This window comes from Fusarium mangiferae, assembly GCF_900044065.1.
Source record: "Fusarium mangiferae strain MRC7560 genome assembly, contig: FMAN_scaffold001, whole genome shotgun sequence".
Classification (NCBI taxonomy): domain Eukaryota; kingdom Fungi; phylum Ascomycota; class Sordariomycetes; order Hypocreales; family Nectriaceae; genus Fusarium; species Fusarium mangiferae.
Window position 1 is genome coordinate 2,869,758 of NW_024573921.1, and position 23,709 is coordinate 2,893,466.

General features: G+C 49.8%; 4 protein-coding genes across 4 annotated transcripts; 2 read left to right on the plus strand and 2 right to left on the minus strand.

The window, feature by feature from the left end:
* Positions 1-4,267: 4,267 nt before the first annotated feature.
* Positions 4,268-6,196, plus strand: FMAN_01420 (uncharacterized protein; the record flags this gene model as incomplete). Its single annotated transcript, XM_041834563.1, has 3 exons — positions 4,268-4,557; positions 4,699-4,888; positions 4,973-6,196. The coding sequence occupies 3 exons, from the start codon at positions 4,268-4,270 to the stop codon at positions 6,194-6,196; spliced, it is 1,704 nt and encodes a 567-aa protein (XP_041676760.1).
* A 2,367-nt stretch (positions 6,197-8,563) lies between these two features.
* FMAN_01421 (putative UGA2-succinate semialdehyde dehydrogenase) lies at positions 8,564-10,290 on the minus strand (the record flags this gene model as incomplete). Its single annotated transcript, XM_041834574.1, has 4 exons — positions 8,564-9,578; positions 9,625-9,994; positions 10,042-10,132; positions 10,183-10,290. The coding sequence occupies 4 exons, from the start codon at positions 10,288-10,290 to the stop codon at positions 8,564-8,566; spliced, it is 1,584 nt and encodes a 527-aa protein (XP_041676761.1).
* A 591-nt stretch (positions 10,291-10,881) lies between these two features.
* Positions 10,882-11,845, minus strand: FMAN_01422 (uncharacterized protein; the record flags this gene model as incomplete). Its single annotated transcript, XM_041834585.1, has 3 exons — positions 10,882-11,131; positions 11,185-11,481; positions 11,529-11,845. 3 exons carry the CDS (start codon positions 11,843-11,845, stop codon positions 10,882-10,884), a joined length of 864 nt encoding a protein of 287 aa, XP_041676762.1.
* Positions 11,846-16,329: 4,484 nt separating this feature from the next.
* Positions 16,330-20,918, plus strand: FMAN_01423 (uncharacterized protein; the record flags this gene model as incomplete). Its single annotated transcript, XM_041834596.1, has 2 exons — positions 16,330-20,769; positions 20,823-20,918. 2 exons carry the CDS (start codon positions 16,330-16,332, stop codon positions 20,916-20,918), a joined length of 4,536 nt encoding a protein of 1,511 aa, XP_041676763.1.
* Positions 20,919-23,709: the final 2,791 nt, after the last annotated feature.

Consider the following 23,709-nt stretch of genomic DNA (forward strand, 5'->3'; position numbering starts at 1 on the left):
AATCATAACGCCTCAGGAGCCAGCTCAGACGAGAAGAAGGGGCTCCGAACGGAACCAGAGTTCGAGCCTCTCAAAGCACATGAACTTCATTTTGATGGCATTCTCATGGCTCATGTCTAACAAAGCTACCGTCAGCCGGTTTAGGTTAGCAGACGTTGGATATGATTGGAACACAATCTTCTGGCACATCCAGAGAATTGGTTGTACCGCTCGTACCGCTGGCCATGTATCCTGTGCAAAGTTGTTATTGTCTCGGCTTTGATCCGCCTGTATAGATAGTATGTGTCTTGCCAACCAAGTCCCCAACTTTCAATAGTAGCAGTAGCCTCGGAATGCTTGAGTCAAGGGAATGAAGGAATGAACATCCGTATTGTAGTCCAAATAGCTGGTCCACTGGCATCGGAGGCTTCAGGGCGGTAAACGGCCCAAACTGGCTTGGTGATCGCGGCTCTGGCTGATCTACTATCCCCAACTTGTCACAAATCTGTGCTCGAGTTGGTCAAGGCGGTAGCTGAACTGGGAGTCACCTGAACGCACGGTGAGGGAGGGAGCGCGATCGTGTGAGCCACGGCTGGGGTTAATCAGTAGTCTGGTCTGCCCTCAATTATGGAATCGAAACCTGAGTGGCTGATGAAGGCCTGAGTGTGGCATCGCGGAACCGTGACATTGTTGTGCCTCCACTGTGAATGGGTAGCAAACCTCTAATGTTCGTGTTGGACAATGGAAATGGCTGTGTGTGGAATGAAACAGCCTGCAGGCGCATATATGTACTGATACTTGGTAGTCATAGGTATAACTCGACTTGATACACGTTGAACGTTTGGTGGGTGTATACCCCTTGGATTCAGCCTCCGTTCTTGATCGCATTTGCTCAAATGTTGGTCAATCTCCAGGGTAGCATTCTCCTCATTCATCGTGATTCTTGAAAGTGAGAGAGCTTAACAACAGGCGAATAAGGGTCGTGGAGGCGAGGATTTGCGGGTCTAGCGGTCAAGGTAAGGTACCGATACTATCTTGGGAATCAGAACGTATGCGCTTGGTTCACAAGTCCAGCGAGGTACCTTTCGTGCATAGCAATGTATCTTTTATGGGGTCCAGTCCCTTGCTTCAGTAGACCGTATTGATTGATTCGTCAGAGTATCTTGAGTTAGGGCACAATGCGGATACTGTTTAATACGACGTTCTCGCTAGCGCCCAGCCGCCGTAGGGCCATGTTTAGGCTTGAAACCAGGTCAGGCCAGTCTCTCCTTCAACTTTGGGTCTTAGGTAAGGTAGCTAACGTTAAAGAAATCGATGAGCAAGGAATCACCAGATCCCAGACAAACCTGCTGTGTAGTGTAATGGTGTGCTCGGTAGAGTTTTCATGATGGCCGGCTCTCGTAGCCACGACATGTTGGAGGGTTGATATATAAGGTTACTGGATAGAAGCGTTTGTCAGAGGATGACGCTGGTGCGGGTAGCTGAAGTGTGACCTGATATGACATGACCTGACACTTGGGTGCTTGGTGCATCCCACGGCGGAACAGGGATACGCTGTGGACTGGGAGAAAAGCAGCAACAGTATTGGGGTCGTAAACTCGAACAAAACGGATTTCTTGACCCGAGACGATATTCAAATCAAAATAAAGGTCACAATATCCATTGCAGTAAACATGAGACAGTAGAGCCTCATGGCAGCTATGGGCGGCGCCGTGGTTTATCTGAGCGCCAAAGTGGTGCCAGAAGACACAGCAGAGCCAAGAAGCCAATGACAGGGTCATGCAGTCTAGCAGACGACCTCTGCGCTGGGGAGAGCATTGACGACTGGCTGTAAAATGTCGAGACTGCCACTTGTCGAAACGCTCTGGTTCTGGCATAACAACATCATCTCGGGTTCTGTTATATCGATCCACCCAAGACCATGTCAACTGCGTTGATCTTGGCCGCCTGGGCACGGCGCACTCGTCGGCACTGGGCTCAAGCGAGAAATCCAAGACAAGGACTTGGTGGATAGTTCGGAATGAAGCCTGTCCTGTTGTCAAGGGGCTTTTAACAAGGCCGGTGACAGGAGGCGGCAGGACTTTGGATGTTGATTGGATTTTGGTGGAAGATCCTAGGAGCTGGGTAGAATGTTTTTATTAATCAGGAACAGTATCCGTACACAGCCACTTAAACAACACAACGAGCCACTGAGTCAAGAGAAAGCCATAGTTGTAAACTGATGCACATGGCTTCTGGCCCATTTGTGGCCCTTGGGATGCACAAGGAGGCCAAGTGCTAGGCCAAATTGCTCGGCAGAGTGGAGATGGATGATACAGGTGATTGGGGGAAAAGGCGGTTTGGAGATCGATATTGAGCACCGTCTTGAGACCCTGTCTGTGCTATTGCTCAGAAACCGAGCTAGAAGAGAAAATCAGTGGACAATGAACAGCGAAATTTGTCTTCCATTTCTCTAGGACTAAGACCCGCATGATTGAGTCAGGGCTGGAGATGGGGTGAGCAAGCCTTGGCATGGTTTTCTATATAGTGGTTGACAGACAGGTAGAGTTCCAGGGCAGTCAACACCGTATGTATTCGAAGGGTAGTTTGAATTGAGGATGATTTCCATGCCCAAGATGGAGCCGATGGATACACCTGGTAAAGAATAGCGCTGAAATTTGCGTAGGCAATCTGCATATAGCGGCAACGAATCTAGGCGTGATGATGAGTGTAGTGTATTGTATTCATCTCGAGGATAGTGGTTGATATTGATACAATGCGGAACGGAGTACTGGGAATTACTCGGAGGACGCCCGGAATTGCCAGTCAAGTATCAGAGGCCTGCAGAATGAGTAATAGCCTGGTAGTGCGAAATGAAGCTTATATCGAGAATAGGTATCAAAGGGATGATGAGCAACGGAAGTAGAATTATTGGATACGGCCGAAACGGAGGATACGGTGAGCGCCTTCCCTTGCTTCCTTTGCTCCATGTGCTCAAGGTTGGCAAGGAAAGTGCTATTTACATTTTATTCAACCTGCCCGCCTGTGATGAGCGTGCGCCCAGTTCAGACGGAACCAAAGTCCTGAGGTAAGGTGAGGAAGGAGTGTACCATCAGAGACTGAGAAGGTACGTGTCGAGTACGTGGGCCCTGAAATATGCTACCGCAATTTTGTCCGCGGCTAGCGTCATTCGCTAGAGTCAATCCACTGGTAGCCGGCAGGTCGATGGGGCATCTGCAATATTAGTTCCACTTGTTTAATGCAGCACAGACCAGGGCATCACCCAGCAACAACAAGGAGAGAAAAATGAGATTGTTGAGAAGAAGCATAGAATTGGTTAACGAGAGACAGGTAATTTTGAGGAGATATTAGTTGCTGGGGAACCAGATGAGTGATGTATCATGTTGCAGATTGCATGAGCTGTGGTGGATGTACTGTAAATGTACGGAGTAAATCCTTATCAAACGGATAGATATGGAGGATGCGATCTCTTGCTGAACCATCAGTGGATGTTGGAAGCTGTGATGTGCCCTGTACTCCTTAATTGTAGGTGTTTTGACGCGAGAGTAGCCAATGAATAGACTAATAAGCGGATCGTTTACTGATGAGGTGCTCCTCCGTTCACATTAAGAGATTACACTTTATCGTGAGAGATTAGGAGATTGTGTGGCTTGAATAGAACAATCGAACTTGAATAACTGCAAATCAGATGTCGAACAGTGCAGTTACTGTCACTGCAGATACGGACCAGTGATCCCTCGTGCGGCACCAACATTGGATCTATCTACAAACTGTACGGTATGGCTAGCCACTGATCAACTGAAAAGTTGACTGAGGTGCTGATATGAGGCGCCAGCACACTGATGACTCCTCCCTCTCTCTCCCCTTTAGGTTCCCTTCCCTACTAAGCCTGCCCTTGCCGGTCTTTAATCTCTTCACTCCCCTAATTCCCGCCCAATTCTGCACACGCCCCGCCCGGACCCACGTCCTCAGTTTTAGCCCTGTTCACTGTGTGTGACCCTGCCTGAATGTACCGTACCCTTCCAACCTGGGCGTCCATGGGATAAGATACCTCTCTTCTGATCCCTTTTTCACAGCAAGTCACCAACAAATAAGTACCCCAAGCCTCCCCGTCTGCTACGAAACCTCTCTTCCCTCCTTCTTCTTTCCCCTCTACCTGCTCTTCAGCTCCATCTAAATCCAACGCCTTTTTCTGGATTAACTTCCTTTTTTCTTTCCTTTTTTATACCAACGTCTTTGTTTGTTGTGATACCCAATCTCATTTGATACCCCCCAAAAATCTTTCAAAATGGCCGAGGAACAGAAGAACATCGAGGTCCCTCAGGAGACCAAGCCTGAGATCGCTGCCCCTGCCACTGGCATCTCTGCCCCTGCTGTTGAGGCTCCCGCCGAGACAAAGCCTGTCGAAGAGACTCCCATTGTCGCCGCCGAGACCGCTCCCGCTACAGAGGAGAAGCCCGCCGAGGAGACCAAGCCTGCCGAGGAGGCTGCTAAGGCTGAGGAGAAGAAGGAGGAGGAGATTAAGCCCGTGGAGGAGGGCCACTTGAACCACAAGGCTCAAGGCCTGAGCTTCCCCAAGTAAGTAGAATTGCATATACAAGTCCAAGCCTTGCCGCCAGCAGGGTTTCTTCATCTTTTCGTTGGAAGAAACATTGCTCCTGCAAACGCTTCAGGACTCGAACTGTCAAGAACAGGGCACTAACCTTACGCCCCCTTCAGGAACCTCATCCCCAGCAAGGAATTCTTTTTCTTCGGTACCGAGGCCGTCGAGCCCAAGGCTCTCTCCCACTACCTAAAGAGCGAGAAGTCCACCGAGACTGCTCACTCTAACATTGCTTGGGCTTCCGAGACTGGCAAGGGTCTTCTCTTCGTTGGTGACAAGAAGAGCCCCTCTAGCGTCATCAGCCTGGTAAGTTTTGGACCCACAAAACTCCCGTCTCCTGCAGTGTCAACTGCCGACATGTAAGAGTAAGCTAACCACCAATTTCCACAGGCTGATGCCACTGAGCCCGAGATCGACGGCTCCCACAAGTTCCACCTCACCTCCAAGGGCAACAAGCACACTTTCAAGGCTTCCAGCACTGCTGAGCGCGACAACTGGGTTTCTCAGCTGAAGCTCAAGATTGCCGAGGCCAAGGAGCTTGCCACCACCGTCACTGAGTCTGAGACCTACAAGGCCACTCTCGAGAGCTTCAAGCCTACTCCTGTCAAGAAGGAGGAGAAGGCTGCTGAGATCTCCAAGGAGGAGACTCCCGCTGAGGCTGCTGTTGCTGTCCCCGCCACCGAGGAGGCTGCTCCCGTCACTGAGGAGACCCCCAAGGAGGAGGAGATCAAGGATGTTAAGTCCGAGGAGCCCAAGCGCCGATCTGCTAGCCGCAAGCGAACATCTTTCTTCGGCTTCGGCAAGAAGGAGGAGTCCAAGAAGGAGGAAGTGAAGAAGGAGGCCGAGGCCAAGCCTGCCGATGAGGTTGCTGTCGAGACCCCTGCTGTTGAGGAGACCCCCAAGATCGAAGAGCCCGTCAAGCCTGTCGAGGAGGTTGCTCCTGTTGCCGTTGAGGAGCCCGCTAAACCCGTTGAGGAGACTGCCCCTGAGGCCGTCCCCGCTGTTGCTGAGGACAAGCCTGCGGAGAGCCCCAAGGAGAAGCCTACCGCCACCAAGCGTAACAGCTTCTTCGGTAACGTCTTCTCCAAGAAGGAGAAGAAGACCCCTGAGCTCAAGCCTACTGAGCCTGAGGCTACCAAGGAGGCTGAGGCTGAGACCACTGCTCCTGTGATCCCCCCTGTTGAGGCTACCACTCCTCTCGCTGTTGACGTTTCCAACCCCGCTACCGTCCCTACCGAGACCACCGAGACTGCTGCCGCCACTTCCCCTGCCCCTGAGGCCAAGAAGGACCTCAAGGAGAAGCGCAAGTCTTCTCTGCCTTTCGCTTTCGGCAAGCGTGACAAGTCTCCCGCCCCTGCTGAGGGAGAGAAGAAGGAGTCTCCTTTCTCGAAGCTCCGCAACACCATCCGCGGAAAGTCCCCCAAGCCTGCTGAGAAGCGCGCCGAGGAGAACAAGGAGGAGACCGTCCAGGAGGAGCCTACCGAGGCCAAGACCGAGGAGCTCAAGACCGAGGAGGCCCCCAAGATTGAGGAGCCTGCTAAGCCCACTGAGCCCGAGGCTGAGGACAAGCCTAAGGACGCCGCTCCCGCTCCCGTTGTCACCGCCGCCGCCTAGAGGGTTGCCCGGCGCTGAGCGTTGAGATTTACGACTGAATTCACAATGAAACAATAACCCTAACACCATCATACAACACGCGCATTGAGAAGGTTTGGGAATGGAAGGATGGAACTGCATTTCTTCACAAGATACCGAGATACCCTGTCGAGACTGCTTCACTGATACCAATTTCCATAGCTAAGTTACTGAATATGACGGAGGAGAGGAGGATGTTGAAGAAAAGGGATATCTGATGGATGTCCGAAAATCACCAAAAAAAATGTTGAATGGGCTTTCGACTTTGATGAGTCGAGTTGCCCGCGTCGTTGCTTCTTGTTTTTCTTGTCTGATACCCGGGATGGAGATAATTAATACCTAATAATACAACTGCTGCGTGTTGAATACCTTGTCTGTACCAATGACGTGATTGTTTTGTCTTTACCACTTCAGCCTTGGAATCTGTTTCCATCATGTCAGCTTAGGTCTTGAGCAATAGATATGGTTGATCATGGTCTTCATTCATTCATACCATGTGGCGTTATCTATACCTCACCCTTGGCCTCTCCCATGGACCGTCTGGAGTCTCTTCTCCATGTCTAAAAGACTACAACGAACCAGAAGATTTAAACCTAGGAGTTGAAGAGTCTGCGAAGTTTATGCTTTGATCCCAACTTGTCCTAAGATTACCTAAAGATCTATATTATTTAGGACTAAAGCCTTGAGCTTTCTGCTACCTAAGAATAACCGACTTTAGTATTTAGCTAACATCAAGACCAGAAATACCAAGGCCCTGGCAGATTGGGACAAATACCGCTGATTCATTTCAAGGTCACGATACTTACATTGTCACCTCTGTCCTTACTATCAACTCCGGAACCGGCCCTCGTTTTGTCGCGCACAAGACTCGACTTCGTGTCTCATCGACTTCTTGGTACCTTGTGGCTTGTCGGCGATATCGACACCTTATCTGAGTCTATAGATACGTATGCGTTAGGGACGCAAACAATCGTGGATAACGACGAGGGGGAGGTTGGAACTATTCGCGTCGACACTTTTTAGTACTTCCTCCAGTATTTCCGTACCAACAATTGCATCGTGAATGTCTACATCCGCCAACGGACACGCCGAGAACCAGCCTACTGCAGTGGAGGAACGGAGCAATGCTCTCCCGGATACATCTTTCGTCACCCCCGCCGTCCAGAATCCGCTTGCTTTTGGTGAGGACTCGAGTGACACTCTCCGTGGCGCGAGCTTTGGAGGAACGGCTACCAACTACTGACCTAGGTAGTAAAGAGCTCAGTTCAGTTGAGCAGCCCCTATTGATATCTAGCAGAGTCTACTGAGCCCATCCTCAATTGTCCTAAGCAATCCTAAGTTACATCAAATTATCCTAAAGCTGCCTGAGGACTTATATTGCAGAGTTTTCAGGCATCTCCTACCCAAGATATATAAGTTCTTAAAGGGATATCAGCAACCAGAAAAAAGACATCAAGAGCTTCAGTTGGGTCACTGCACGAAATCAGGTCAATGCTATCCTCAAGCAACTCGGCAAACTTAAGCAATGCCTAAATTTACTGCAGGCAAGCTTAGCCAGTCTCTCAAGCCAGTGACCTGGGTCGACCACTCAAGCAAGCCTACCTAGTCAATATCGATTTCATAAAGTCCCAATGGGTAACGGACGAGCAACGCAGCTGCAGTTTGATATGTAGGTAATTGTTTCGGCTATCCGCCCTGGAGAACCACTAAGCTATCAAATTGCAAGGCATGTCAAAGGTCTGGGGAGAAAGACTTCCCAGAATAGAGCTGTTTTCCCTCCCCAACATGACCGACGAAGACAGAAGCCAAATGGGATGGGACCAACGTTGGTGTGGATATGTAGGTACGATTCGAGGCTGATATGTTGAATTCTAGTCTGCGTTAACTGCCATTGACTTACACTACGCTGAGATATGACGTGGGCGAACAAGAGTGGAACGAGGACAGACCATAAAAGGGAAATGGCAAATGACAAATGACCGAAGGGGGTAGCCAACGTCAATAGTTAGTAGCTGGCTTGAGTATTGCTTATTGTTGTAAACAAATGTAGCAGTTGCCTTATTCTGCCGCTCATAATGGTTTAGATCACGATTTGGTTGTGTGCTTTAATCAAAAATGTTGATGATGCTGCTTCAAAGGTTTTTGTAATAGAGTTCCCCTGAAAAGCCACCCAAGTGTTAACCTTAGGAGAAAGGCAACTACACAGCTTATCTTCAATACCTAGAAAAATAAACTACTCTGTAGCTAGCCCCTGGCGTGTGCAAATGCACTGTTACCGCCGTTGGTGATAGCTTCATTCTTCATTACATAAGACTAAACTCGCGTATCGGTTGGCCATGCTCATCAAATTTATGACTGAAGCGGCTTGCCCATGCCTCCATATGTGATCATCTTTGTAACCTGATACTCTCCGATTCCATACAGTGAGCCCTCACGACCGAACCCACTCTCTTTGACACCACCGAACGGCGCAGCAGCGTCGGAAATGATACCAGTGTTGACTCCAACCATACCAACCTCAAGGGACTCGGCAATGCGGTGCACACGCTCAATATCTCGGGAGAAGAAATAGCCTGCGAGGCCGACTTCGGTGTTGTTGGCCATCTTGACAACTTCTTCCTCTGTCTCGAAGGGGAAGAGACCAGCGACGGGTCCAAAGGTCTCTTGTGAGGCCATGTCCATCTCAGGGGTCATGTCACGGATGACAGTGGGTGCATAGAAGTTGGAGCCAAGATCGTTGAGTCGCTTGCCTCCGATGGTGATCTTTCCGCCCTTCTTCTCAGCATCCTTAACATGAGCCTCGACCTTCTCAATAGCTCGATCGTGGATCAGAGGTCCATGTGTAACGCCCTGGTCAAACCCGTTGCCTACACTGAAAGACTTGACCTTCTCAGTAAATTTGGACACGAACTCATCGTAGATTCCGCGCTGGACGTAAATCCTGTTGGCGCAGACACAGGTCTGCCCCGAAGATCGGAACTTGGACGCGATAGCTCCAGCCACAGCGGCATCCACATCAGCGTCATCAAACACAATGAAAGGGGCGTTGCCACCAAGCTCCATAGAGAGTTTCTTAAGAGTACTGGAGGACTGTTTCATGAGAAGCTTGCCAACACCAGTGGATCCCGTGAAGGAGACCTTGCGGATAGTAGGGTCAGTTGTGAGAAGCTCGCCGAGCTCAGGCGTGTTTTCGTGCGAGGTCACGACATTAACGACACCCTTGGGGATGCCTGCGCGGTGAGCCAATTCGGCCAAGGCGAGTGAAGTAAATGGTGTTTCGGCAGGGGACTTTGCGACGACCGTGCAACCTGCTGCCAAGGCTGGTCCGATTTTTCGTGTGATCATGGCGGCAGGGAAGTTCCATCTAAAGAACGTCAGCTATGCTTTCTGTGAGAGTGAAACCAACTCACGGCGTGATGAGACCGCAAACTCCAACGGGCTCCTTGATAGTCCAAACACGGTTTCCAGGAACCGAGCTAGAAATTGTGTCACCATATACTCGTGGTGCTTCCTCACTGAACCACTCGAGAAAGTTTGCAGCATATGTTGTCTCGCCCTTGGCATCAGCGATGGGTTTTCCATTTTCCCAGGTAATAATCTTTGCGATATCCTCAGCGTTGGCGGCCATTTGATCATACCAAGCGCGCAGTAGCTTTGAGCGCTCACGGCCCGTCTTGGCGCGGAATGAAGGGAACGCATCTGCAGCAGCGCTGATGGCTAATTGGGTATCTTTGGAGTTGAACTCGGGGCATGTTCCAATGAGTTTGCCAGTGGAGGGATCTACACTGTGAGTATATGACATTGTTGAATGAGAGGCTGTAGCTCACCATGGACTTCGAATGTCTTGCCGGAGCCGGCCTTGACCCATTCACCGTTGACATAACAAACATCCTGCTTGAGAAGTGATGGATCTTTGAGCTACAAGAGATTAGTTCTATAATCAATCATTCAGACTGTGAGATGTGTACCTTTGGGGGAGCGACATTGGAAGCTCTCCTTGTGAGCATCAATGAGATGACTGGAGATTGTCGCAGAGCTCCTCGCGATGGAGCGGCCAATCGTTGGAGAAGAGCCATCTTGATATCTCGACTCACGCTCGACAAAGTCAAACGTACAATACAATCAATCAATCAATTGAAGAGATAAAGGGTCAAGACTTGGAGCTTCACTGTTGCCGATGACGGATCGAGGTTGGTGATGGCGGGGTGACGTCTTGTTAAACAAGCTTGTGTGGGGTTGACTAAAGCACCCGGAGCCGGTATCCCGACCACTATCGGCTCCGGCGGGACCGGCACAAGAGATATCGGCATGTTATTGCCAAAGGCCGATTAGTTAACCTCAAATAGTTCAATAGTGAGTCAGTCCCTGCAGTTTCTTAACGTTCTTCAGCTTAGAGGCTTCGACACCGGCAATTCTTGTGGAGCTATCTCTCTGTATTTCACCAATCGACCGGGCCGTGTTTACGAAATAGGCAATTCTGCGCGAAGGATAACTCATGTAAACCTCAGTTAATTATCAGATTCATATATGAATAACAGTCAATGGAAGTCGAGCCTCGTCGGGCTATGTATGTTCCTTGGTATATCATCCTTAACTCCAAACACCCAATGCTCATCAATGATAGTGGTCCCCTCATGTCATATCCCAAATTCCATATTGATACTTCTTCAGCCATAGTATCTGTTTTGCTGAGATCGCAGTGGCAGCTGGCGATCCAGAGTGTGGAAAGCCTGTGTTCGAGGAGTATACGGCATTGCTCGAATACTGGGCGTCTTCATGTTGTGCATCTCCCAAACACCTCCCTTCGGCTCCGAAGTCGTAGATCCATCTTCATCGTCGTCGTCGTCCGAAACATCGTTGATCTTATTTGGGAGCATGGCATAGATGCTGAATCCCAGATTGCAGAGATAGATTGCCCTGAACCAGCGTTAGTAAAGTTGAGGTATATGTAAATACTATACACCACTTACAGCATGTAAACACCAATTACAAGCGAGTATCGAGCAATCATACAGCTCTTGTACTTTCCATATGGCTTGGCGATATCGCACCCAATACGGTAGTACCAAGCTGCAGGAGCGGGATATCGTGAATCAGTGTAGTCAGGCCCAATGGTTCCGTAGACGCAGACTGTGTAGAGAGCGACCATGCTGGCATTGATGAAAGTCGCGAAGATGGGGTACCAGACTCTCATGATAAAGGCAGTAAGCTTGCCGAGGAGGAAGAAGAGTGAGATGATCGAAATAGCGACATTGAAATTGGTGAAGCTGTTTATGTTAGTCAATCCCTTGGGCACAGTCAGAGGTACACTTACGTTCGTGTCCAGATGAGAGCAATCTTTGGTTGGGGCTGATAATTGGCATAAGCGTAGAGAACTCTGGCAGGGTTCGAGTTGAGAGGAGGATTGTGCTCCCAGCCAATCTGCCACATATCGGTACGGTAAAGATTTGGTTGAGAGATGCCAAAGATGACCAGAGCAGGGACAATTCCAATCAGCTCAAGAGGCATTAACCACCATGTTCCCTTTCTCGATACGCGAGGCCACTTCCGGAATAAGACGCGGTAATTCTTTGCCTTGGCTGGTTTGTCTGTGTGCTCTTGCTGAGAGCGTTTGAAGGTTGGGAGCTTCATGTTGGCGATTGATGTGATGTGATCTGAATCGATTGCTTGCTTGGTGGTATTGGAGTTCAAAGTTGCACTTGTTGGCTGCTGGTAGCAGCTATATACTGTTCCGCATGCGATATCGTACAGAAGTCTTGATTAAGACCGTCAAATTCGTCTTTGCTGACCGGCAGCCAATTCAATAAAGATGTAAGAAGCATTCCTGGGCGGCCAGGTCGGGGTGGGCAGCCGTTTAAGGGCCTTGGAGGTGGCCATCAGCTGAGGAGGGGGCCCCATGTTGGACAGCTGTGAGAGGCTCTCGAGGTGAGAAAAGCCGCTGTGATGCTGCGTGAAGGACCTGTAGCCAGCCTGTGAGCGGGCGCCTGGAGTGATACTCTGATGCCAATCACTGCATCTCGAGGACGAGCATCAACGACGTGAGCCAATCAGGTGATAGAAGTGAGGTGCTATCACCACTCGTCTCCTCTGTTAAGCGCCCGGGTGGAAATCATGAGATGCCCGATAGTGATGGAGTAGCCCGATTGGCTGGGCTGGAGGCGGGAGATGCAACCTCATGTGGCTGGCTGACCAATCAGGGCGCGAGAAAACAGTTGAAGATGTGTTCTTGGGTGAGAGTCGCAGGGATTGGGAACCGCCAATTCTTTGCCGTCAAGTGCTCGCAGATTCAATTCCTGTGATCTACAGAACGAGCGGAAGGAACGGATATTTTATGTTGGTTCTTGGCCAGATTCGTCCAGATTTAGCCGCCCGTTGCCATCTGTCAGTCGAGTCTCTATGGAAATGGCCTCAGTTGTGGCATCTCCATATACCGATTATCCGAGATCGAGGCTGTTTAACATTCAAAGGGTACCATTCTGAGTTCGGATACCACGAAATGTATCATTTGTGAACATCATCGGTCAGCTGGCGGCTAACAATAGCAACAGTGATGACATTAAGCAACCTACAGATTACTCTGCAGCAGAGTCACGTCTTTTGACCGGATCAAATCATGTCACGAACAGCTTGAGTCCAAAACCTTGGATCAACGTGAGGGCATTCCCAACTCCTGATGGTAGCATTCAAAATCGGTAGTTTCGACTCTGGTCCGGGCTTTCAGGCTGACCATACCATGTGCTATGCCCTGACTATCAACGGATCTTTCACAAGGGCTAGAACATAAAGAGAAGACAGCATAGGTACTTGGGCCCTAACTTATTAATTGTTAGCGAGAACAACAGATTCATCTACTTCCGCATAATATCGGCCACTGAGGAACTCCCGTAAGAATACTAACATCTTGACTAATCCCCCTGACTGGTGTCGGCTACCATCACCAAGCCAGCCATAAAACCCGTCAAGAATGCACTTGAACCAGCCACATCGTCACTCGAGAGGAGACTCCGCCGTCACGGCAATAACGGGATGGCTTACACGGGAAGAAGCCGTCAGAAGTCATGGATTTCACTGAGCAGTATCCACACCGCCTCGCTTTTGGAAATTCCATGCGACGAATCATGAGCATGGGGCAGCCGAGCTACCGGAGGATTATTCTTAATACCAACTCCATCTCGGCCGAATAGACCATCAGCAGCGGAGGAGAGAGAAACGTTACCTTGATCATTGCCTCACGAAAATTTCGAGACCCCGAAACTCGGTCCGAGTATTCACGATTCAAACAGCAGAGGCTCAAAGATTGGGCGTTTTTTGGCGCCAAATTTCAAGGTCAACAAGGCAAGCCAAGACCAGGGGCAGACTTCGAGACCGTGTTCTCTGGAGACGGCCATTCTCACAAACAGACAGGGGGAGCTGAAGGCTTGCGGGGCCTTGGCTTTTGAGCTCAAGGCGTGGGTAAAACAGACCGTTCTAGATCTCGCCGATCGTCATGGGTATTTCTTGATGTGGGAGAGTGAGTTCCACGCATTCGTTCCACAGGCCCAAACCATTTTATCCATTCTCCGAACAGATCGGGATTTTTTCCCTTTCGTTTTTCTTTTTCTTTTCTGCCTTTTCCTTCTTGGCTCTGGTCTAGTTGATGACTCGTTCCGTCGATACGTATTTCCTTTTACGTTACCCCTTTGTTCAGAACCTGCATGTGTTGACATGATAATATTGCGGCAATAGAAATACATGCCTCGGTAGTTTCGTGACAAACACACCTCCATCCTTGTCAGCCCAGCCCGGGTTCAAGGACAAGTACTCCAATTGCATGTAACTCAGGGTCTTTGCTTTGGGTGATGAGAGTGTGAAAGTGAACTTGTGACAAGTCAGCCATTAAAAAAGTCCCTGGACGGTAGGGTTGAACTGCTAAATAGGCCCAGCATCCATGGAATGCCTATTATGTATGGCCAGTGATCAAATAATGGTGCCAAGACGTTGCACCGATGGTTCCGCCGCCGTTAATGTTTGATACAGGGATCTTGGTCAATGTTGATTGTGCATGTCCTTGTCGAGGCTCTCGGGTCTCATCTCTCTCCCGTCTTTCAGTTCCGCTCCGATAAAAGAAATCCGATGGTTCGATACGATGATCGACAAGAGAGAAGGGAAAAAGCCTGATGATGGATCACTAAACCCATAGTGCTAGCAAAGATTTGTCAAAGTCTAAAAGCTTGTTCGATTCCCATGTCTTTCTCATGACTGGCCGAGATGGATTGAAGCGGGACGGACTAGGTCCGGTGGCCTGGGTTCGTCTGTAGCGGCCAGAAACGAAGCCGGCTGCATGTATGTATGTGGTGGGACTGCTTACTATAGACGGCAGACGGCAGATGTGGTGAGATTATCGGAGGAGGTGATGATATTGGTACTCGGCTGGGAGTGGGAACTCAAGAGGTGAGGACCATGCAACTGTCTATCATGACTGATATTTCACTTCTTCCACAACAAGTAACTCCATTAGTGATCATGAGTTTGTGTCCAGGTGGTCAACTCCCTTGTCTTATCCCCTGTCAGCTTCAAGGACCCAGACCTCGAAAGCGGGTAGGTTATTTGTTGCCAAGATGATGGGATGTCCACTTACAAGCCGCCTCACACCAATTCCCCGTCCTAATCTCCATGAAAATATGACCCCGGTAACAAACCCTGGTTGGCTCTCTCTGAATGGCTTGCCATGGCTGTCTGTACATACATACCACATAATATGAGTTGTTGTGCTTTATGCTGTGCTGTCCCGTACAGTATTACTGTTTTGTGATGGGACTGAGAGTCAAGCTGAAGCTGAAGCAGATCAATCAACGGGATGAATCTATTTTCTCCGTAAGCAGACGTTGATCCTTTCTTCCTCTAGATTAGACATGTCTATCTATCATGCCCCCTTTTGTCTATCATTTACTCGTTCGATGTGAATGTCACCACTAACTAGTCTTGTGCTCGTTCCCTTCCTTTGGAAATGCTATTTCCCATTCTCCCATCCATTATTTCCATATCCATTCAGTCGGTTTGTGTGGCCTGGTCTGGCCTGAAAGCTCAAATGCGGAGCAATGATCAGCCTCTTTCTATCCTTATCTTGGTCTAACTGCCACTTTATTCGTTCATCTTGTTAATCTTCTTTCCTCTCATCGACACTCTATTGTGACGTTGACGTTGACTTCCCTTCCCTTCCCTTGTCGCCGTCTCGTCTCGCTCGGCTGACAAACAACCGAACCTACCTACGTCAAGATATCTCCACTGGATGGGAGCCTTTCTCTCACTGGCAATTGCGGCTCTTTTCGACCGGCCCCAAAACTGTTACTGATTCTACCTACTTACCTACCTTACTGTACCCAATAAGGCACGCTACCTACGCTACATGCCAGGACCCGTCCGTTCTATCAATTTTGACTCCGATTCCGCCACCCCAAACACGGCCTAACTCAGAGTTTCCGTTCGAGTCAATACTCGGCCGAATGCTTTCGTCAGATCGAATTGAATTGTATTATTCATTGGTTCCTTTTTTCCCCTTGACAAACTGTTTGAACCAACCATCACTTGCAATCGAGTCAAGCTTTTAGCACCTACTGCACTCCACCCACTGAAGGGACCCCCGGACTACGGCCATAACACAGCACCGTACAGCCGACTTTTAGCTGCAAATCCCCCTGCAACTCATCCCCTCTGATCCCATATCCCATCTCGATCCCCATCCCATTTCTTCCCCCCTCCCCTTCAACCTAACATCGCGGCGGCTGTATTTCTCAACAAAGGTGTACTTAGCAGCCCGAGCTTTGACTGCGCCGCGCATCAGGTACTGCACCTCCCACTGACTGTTGCAGCTGCTGGCCCGTATAGTTAAGGTACTGCATCAGAGTCTCCCCACTTCATAGGGAACTTCCACCACTGTTTTCGCACGCATACGGTACCTTACCTTACTTTCACTCATACGCTACGCACACCCGACCTCACAGACACGCCCCTCATCGCATCTTGAATCTCGATCTCTTGCTGGCCGCTGCGCAAGGCCCAAAGCCACTGGCCACTAGGTGCCAAGGACTCGCAGTCCCTCCGGGGCTTCGATTCCCTCCTCTTCTCCAGGCGCCTTCATGCAGCGGCTTCCTAGTTTCAACTCTCCCTCGTCTCCTTCTGCCTCTGCTTCTTCGAATTGTCCTGTCGCAGACTCAACCGATCAAGAGAAGGAGGGTCACAAAAAGCATCCGCCACCACCACCACCAACCTCAACCTCTGCTCCGGGTTCAGTACCCACATTTACGACTCCAAGCAACACCACTCCCACCAGCACGACTAACGCTGAGCTTGATACCGACGTTTCAGTTCTTGCTGCTGCTGCTGCTAAAGCTACCAGGGAAGCTTACAACAGGGTCACCATAACTGGCAGGAAAGCCTACGACTCTCGCCGCATATCAGAGGCACCAGCATGGAGGCACGATCCTAGCATACCAAACTTGGCCTCAATCGCGCCCTTTTCTGACTTTACGACCTCCTTCTCGCCTGCTTCGACTACCGGCGCTATTCATCAGTCAAGTTTGTCCACCGCCGGTAGTCCACGAGGTCATAGCGCGTCCACGCGAGGGCTTCCACAGACTCCCATTCCGGCGAAGCGTCCCTCCGCCCCGTCCAGAGGTGAACCCGTCATGCACCCATCACCCATCAAGAAAGCCCGCACTGGGGCATCACCACCTCGAAAGGTCGAACTTCCTAACCAAGCTGCGAATCTTGATCCCTCAGCAAGGGGGAAACAGCAAGGGCCCCTCTCGCCTCTCTTCTTCTCTCACACGCCAGCGAGGCACGTTCATCGTCCGGCCAGCTTTCCTGCAACCGATCCTGCTGTTTCTATGCTTTCACGTATGCGAGAGGACCCGGCTGGAGGCGTCACGACCTTGAAGTTACCTCGCGCAAGTGTGAGCTCCATCAGCCCAGGAAGATCAGAGAGCACTCCTGGTAGTTGGGGGTCTTCGATGGACGCTCCCGCTCATACAACGACCCCAGACAGTCGTAGTCTGCCTCCGGGGCTGCAGATGCTACAAGGCGTTGGTGTTATTGAGTTTCTAGAGCAGGACGAGAGGCCTACCTTTCTGATAGACCTGGACAATTCCGCTAATGCTAGCCGTGCCGGCTTACACATCCTCTACTACAACGCGTCTCTACGGGGAGCACACGAAGTACTCCAATACTTGTCAGTGGACCAAGAAGATGCTAGTGCAGACACAGATTTTGGTCGCTTCAAATCATGGATTATGACACAATCCAAAGCTCGTGTGTCCGCTGATACTCACAAGTATGCTGGTATTACCTGGACATTATCAACACTACGTCGAAGATTTCGCTTTGTTAGCGCCCAGACTTGTGTTGCTACTCCTCGCCCCAGTACTGCGTTACCACTTATTGACGAGACAGCTGCTTCGGAAACGAGAAGTTCTGGACACTCGCCGCAGATGCCCGTTACTCCTGACGCCGAGCTCGTTGATGCGCCAGATTATTTCGGCGGTGCTGAACCTGTCGATGTTAATTTTGATCGCGCAGATGTTGATGCGATCATGGAAGGAGGTGACACGAGACTACACCCTGACGAGTTTACAAACCAGGTCTTCCAATCGCAACCCGCAAGGTCAATTTTCGACTGGACAAGGATACCAGTGTCGGATGCCCTTCCTCCTCATATAAAGTTTGCTCGTTCTGTAGACTGGGCGGCTACTCCTCTCGGACCAATCGAAGATTGGCCTGCGGATCTCAGATCCATGTCCAACCTGATCATGGGAAGCCCTCACCCCGCTGCCATGTACTGGGGCCCCCAGTGTGTGATCATCTACAACGAAGCTTATCTCGACCTTGCAGGCCAAAAACATCCCAAGTTGATGGGCTCTTGCTATATGGATGCCTGGCCTGAGATCTGGGATGAGATCAAGCCCGTGTTCAAGAGCGCACTAGAATCTGGGCAGGCGACAATGAAGCACGAGAATCAGCTTTTCATTAATCGGCATGGCTTCTTGGAAGAAGCTTTTTTTTCGTGGTCTATTGTTCCCTTGGTGGGTGGTGAAGGCGAAGTGGTTGGACTATACAACCCGGCTTTCGAGAATACCCGTCGACGGGTCAACGAGAGGCGAATGCTGATGCTTCGCGAGATTGGCGAGAGGACGGCTGCAGCTACCACCGTCGCAGGTTTCTGGCCCCAGGTGCAGAAAGGACTCGAGTTCAACGAACACGATGTGCCCTTTGCCCTGATCTACTCGGCCAGAGAGGACACCGAGAGTGAGGTTTCATCATTACATTCCGGCAGCTTGATACACTCACCCCAATTGGTTCTTGAGGGCAGCCTTGGAGCACCAGAGAATCACCAAGCCGCAGTTCCACAGCTTGACATGCGGCAGTCTGAGGATGGTTTCGCCCCTTACATGCGCCAATCAATGGCTGCAGGCGGTGTGCCAATTGTCCTCTCTGAAGAGAATGGTAACCTTCCTACACATCTTATTGATGGTCTTCACTGGAGGGGCTTTGGCGATCCCTCAAAGACGCTCGTTGTTTTCCCCGTTATCCCGACCACCACAGGAGAATCTGTGATTGGTTTCATCGTGATGGGTGTCAACCCTCGTCGACCCTATGATGACGATTACAAGTTGTTCATCCATCTGTTGTCCCGGCAGCTCGCCACCTCGATGGCTTCAGTGGTTTTGTTTGAGGAGGAAATCAAGCGTGGTCAAAGGGCTGCCCGCCTCGCTGCACTGGACCGTCAAGAACTCTCGATGCAGCTTTACCTCCGTACACAAGAAGCTGTGGAAAGCGAGTACAGATTTACCCGAATGGCTGAGTTCGCTCCTGTTGGCATGTTCATCGCCAACTTCGCGGGCAAGATCAACTATTGCAACGATATGTGGTGGCAGATCTCGAGACATTCCCGGTCCGAAGATTCCGTTGATACGTGGATGGATAGTGTCAGAGACGAGGACAGAGCAGCATTGGAAGATGCGTGGGATAAACTCCTCAGAGAGAAAGTCACCATTTCGGTGGAATTCCGGTTCAAGTGTTCTCAACAGAGTGATGGAAACACAATCGATACCTGGGTTCTGATGAGCGCTTATCCCGAACGGAACCAAGAAGGCAATCTCAAGCTGATATTTGGCTGTATCACCGACATCTCTTCTCAGAAATGGGCCGAGAAAGTACAGAATGAGCGACGTGAAGAGGCGGTCGAGATGAAACGACAACAAGAGAACTTTATTGATATCACCAGCCACGAAATGCGGAATCCTCTATCAGCTATTCTACAATGTGCTGATCAGATCGCAAATAACATCACCGTCTTCGATTCGCATTCTGTCAAAGCAGAAGTTGAGAACCTACTGGACGGATGCCTGGATGCTGCAAACACAATCAATCTCTGTGCCAGTCATCAAAAGCGTATTGTGGATGATATTCTGACGTTGTCCAAGCTGGACTCGAACCTCTTAGCCGTTACACCCATCGATGAACAGCCCGTTAGGGTTGTGCAGCGTGCCCTAAAGATGTTCGAATCAGAACTGGTTGCCCACGATATCGAGTTTGACTTCAACGTGGATCAGAGCTTCGAGCAGTATGGCATCAAATGGGTGAAGCTTGATCCTTCCAGACTACGACAAGTCTTGATAAATTTGATGACAAACGCTATCAAGTTCACCCAGGGTCGTGAGAAACGAGCCATTACTGTCAGCCTTAGTGCTTCAAGGCACGTTTCTGAAATCACTCGGAAAGGCATCTCATACTTTGATAGAGTCGACCATCAACGCACGGCGGTCATGGATATCAACAACACTGACGAGTGGGGTCATGGTGAGGAGATTAACATCCACTGCACAGTTGAGGATACTGGTCCCGGCTTAATCGAGGAGGAGATGAAGCTTCTCTTCCAGCGATTTCAACAGGCGACTCCACGAACACACGTTCAGTACGGCGGCTCTGGATTGGGTCTCTTTATTTCTCGTATCTTGACAGAAATGCAGGGTGGACAGATTGGTGTTACGTCCCGCCGTGGCATTGGCAGCAGCTTCAGCTTTTATGTCAAGTGCCGACGCTCTTTGACTCCTCCTCAGGATTACGAACAGATCACGCCGTTCAAGATCGCTCGAAAGTCTCATGCCCCAGCCATTCCGCAGAAGCCTGAACTCAATCGTCAACCATCTCGAACGACGACGACAAGCGAAGACACAACCCAACTGTTTGATGTTTTGATTGTGGAGGACAACATTGTCAATCAAAAGGTTCTTCAACGACAGCTGCGAAATTGTGGCAACAACACGTTTGTGGCAAACCACGGCAAGGAAGCTTTGCAGACTCTTGAGCGTTCAAGATTTTGGGCTGGAAAAGAGGCTGAAGGTGTTGACATCTCTGTCATCCTGATGGATTTGGAGATGCCTGTCATGGATGGAATGACCTGTGCTCGAAAGATTCGAGAGCTGGAACGAGAGGGAACCATTGTGCAACATATCCCAATCATTGCAGTTACGGCATATGCACGACCGGAGCAAATCGAGAGCGCCAAGGCCGCAGGAATTGTGAGTTGGTCGTGCCAGACTTTATTAACTTATTCACTAATAATTTATTTTAGGACGATGTCATCTCCAAGCCATTCCGAATTCCCGAGCTATTGCCCAAGATCGAAGAGTTGGTCGGCAAATACAAGAATCTCTCGGTTTCTGCTTGATACGGCATAGATTCCGTTGAGCCAGCTCATGCCTAACGCTGCATAGTTGCTGCGCCCACTTGTACACCCGATGCTCTGTCAGGAGAACTATGCAGCTTCTCCACGGTTTACGAACATAACGAAGTCACTCGACCTGGATGGTTAGACATACCCTCACTTTCGACATAATTACTTGACCAACCTATTACAACATACTATTCTCTATTTGGCTCCATGTAGCATTTGGTGTCATGACTTTTGGCGTTTTGGAAAGAGACAAGGCTGGTTTGCGGGATGGCGAGCCCGCAAGATCATTGGGATGTAGAACATGGAAGCGACTGCGACTCTTTTGGGTTTTATGTGTGAATCTCTTTGACAGAGCATATGGAGCAAAAATATCAGTGAGGATGGGGTACGATGAGCATTAACAAACACGATAGAAGATACACGACGTGCCGGCGTTGTTGGGCTGATGGACGTCGTTTTATGAATGGATATCTCTGGATAAAAATATGGGTTGTGTTAGTTATACCTACCCTTACTTGATCATGGCGGATCATGATTGTTATCTGCATATATCTAGACAAGACCGTTTATTCGGTGGATGTCAGCGCGACTTGTTTTGTGATATGGTGATCTCTGTGAAGATAGAGAGGCATAAAGCTACATATGGCGTGGGAGGTTGTCCCGAATCTGATGGTTGTCTCTGCGATGGCAGATATGGCGATGACAGGACAGAACGAGTTTGATGCCACCTATGGTGAAGAAGTTGTCCGAGAAGTACAAGCAGTCAATTGCAATTCAAGGATGATGCACTGCATGAAGCAGGAGACTTGAGCAGCAATAGCACGGAGTCCGGTTAACGGTACGTAGGTGTATACTATTTGACTTACGTGCCAATTGGCGGGTAAGCTGTTATATATTTGAGGTCGTCTCGTAGTCGCGAATTAGTACTAAGTCTTAGCGGCCATTACTGTCGAGCTCGTTGCATACTTAGGTAGGTATTGATGCGGGAATCGCTGCCTCTAGGCCTACAAGCGACTCGGCCTAAATCCTCGCCCATTCCATAATTCTCTCCTCTTCATCTCCATCTACTTTTGCATCAGGGCATATCTGCTCGCCACCTGGATGATTGGTCATGCCAGCTACGAACGCCAGCCGCCCGTTGCTTCGCGCAGAAGCTCTGTATCGATTAGAAACTGAACTCAACGACATGATCAAGGCGGGATACACAAGCATCCTACTTACTCACCATTTCAGGCTGGATGAAGACGGTGTTCCCTAAAACCAATCCCTCGAGTATCTTCAGGGCGGCTATCTCAGATCAAGAGTCACATCAAAGAAAACCCTCAACACCAGTCAACACATTGGAAGCATACAGTTGACTGGCTCGATGACATGGGAATTTCTCCATCACACCAGGATCTCTGGGTGGCAATTAGGGAGTGTCATGATAAAACTATGGAAGACTACCGTATGCCTGGCTAGATCATGTACTGCGGGCTCTCGAAGTTCAGCCATCAAATACCTTAGGTAGACAGGCAGTCCTTTACGGGGGTACAAACTGGAACTTGTTGTGTCCAATCAAAGCCCAAGTGGTGTTGACAAAATCGTCGCAGAAGAGGCCAATACAGTAAATATTTGTTGGCATGGTGATACGAACGAGGGATGAGCTATACCCGGCGGTGGTCCATATCAGTGTTGAGGGGAATATTTGTCAGGTTGATGGGCGAGGCGCGTAAGAACAAGGGTATCAAGGTAGAACAGGACATGACAGTAGAGCCACTTCAACCCAGCCCCAAATGCAATCTGGCCCGGTCCAGCAGTGAAGCCTGAGAAGCAGCAAAAGAATCTCTATTCGCTTTATGACTTAGGTATGATTCCGAAGCTGCGGTGCATACTGACAAACTGAAGGATAGGAAGCTGTCGGCTTTTTGCATGTGTGTACTGATGTTGGCCTAAGGAGTTTTTCCTCTTGGGTTATCTCCAGTGACAGAGCTGTGCTGTGGTCTCTGAAACAATCGGAACTCTCGCATCCATATCATGCAGCGGATTTCAATGTCCAGGTCGTTGAAGACCTACTTAGATTGATAAAGACCGACCCCTGTCGCCTTTTCATTTTCAACGTCACCAACAAAGTGCTTCAGCGGGACGATCATGCACTTGCCCTTTTATGGTCTGGGCTCAATTGCTCCACCCGTTTTCAACAAAGCCTAAAGTAGACTCGATTATTTTTGTCACGGCGTTTACCATTCCCACTGGTAGATGAAAATTTTGATTCTGAACAAGTAAAATCAAAGAATGAAAGAAAAGCTCTCTCTCTTCGTTGGCAAGAATCAGTTTCTTTGTGCTCAGCTGCAAGAGCAAGATTCCGCTCACAAACAGCAATTGTTTATAGCATTCGCATCCAGTGACAGCATGTTTTTTTCCCGCTGGATGCAACCTGGCTGCTTGGTCTTCAGTGCCCCGCGCTAATCAGGGACCTTGCAGGCGGGTTTCCCGCTAGAATCATGGAAATATCTGCCTCTCTGTTGACCAATCTCTGAACTCCCCGCGTGACCCGCTCACTCTAAAGTGCAGTGCAGTGCAGTGTAGTGCAGCGCAGAGCCCTACAATTCCGTCTGGGCTGGTAAGGAGACATGCATTTCGGTGGCGACCTGCTTCCTTGCTGAAGTACCTCACGCTTTCTGCCACTGACGGGAGCCCAGGTGCCCCCCCTGCACTCGTTTAGCCTAGTACTATTTGGGTCGACATTCCGCTTCTCATGGGGGATTCTTTTCTGCTCACTCACTCACTACCTGACACCTACTAC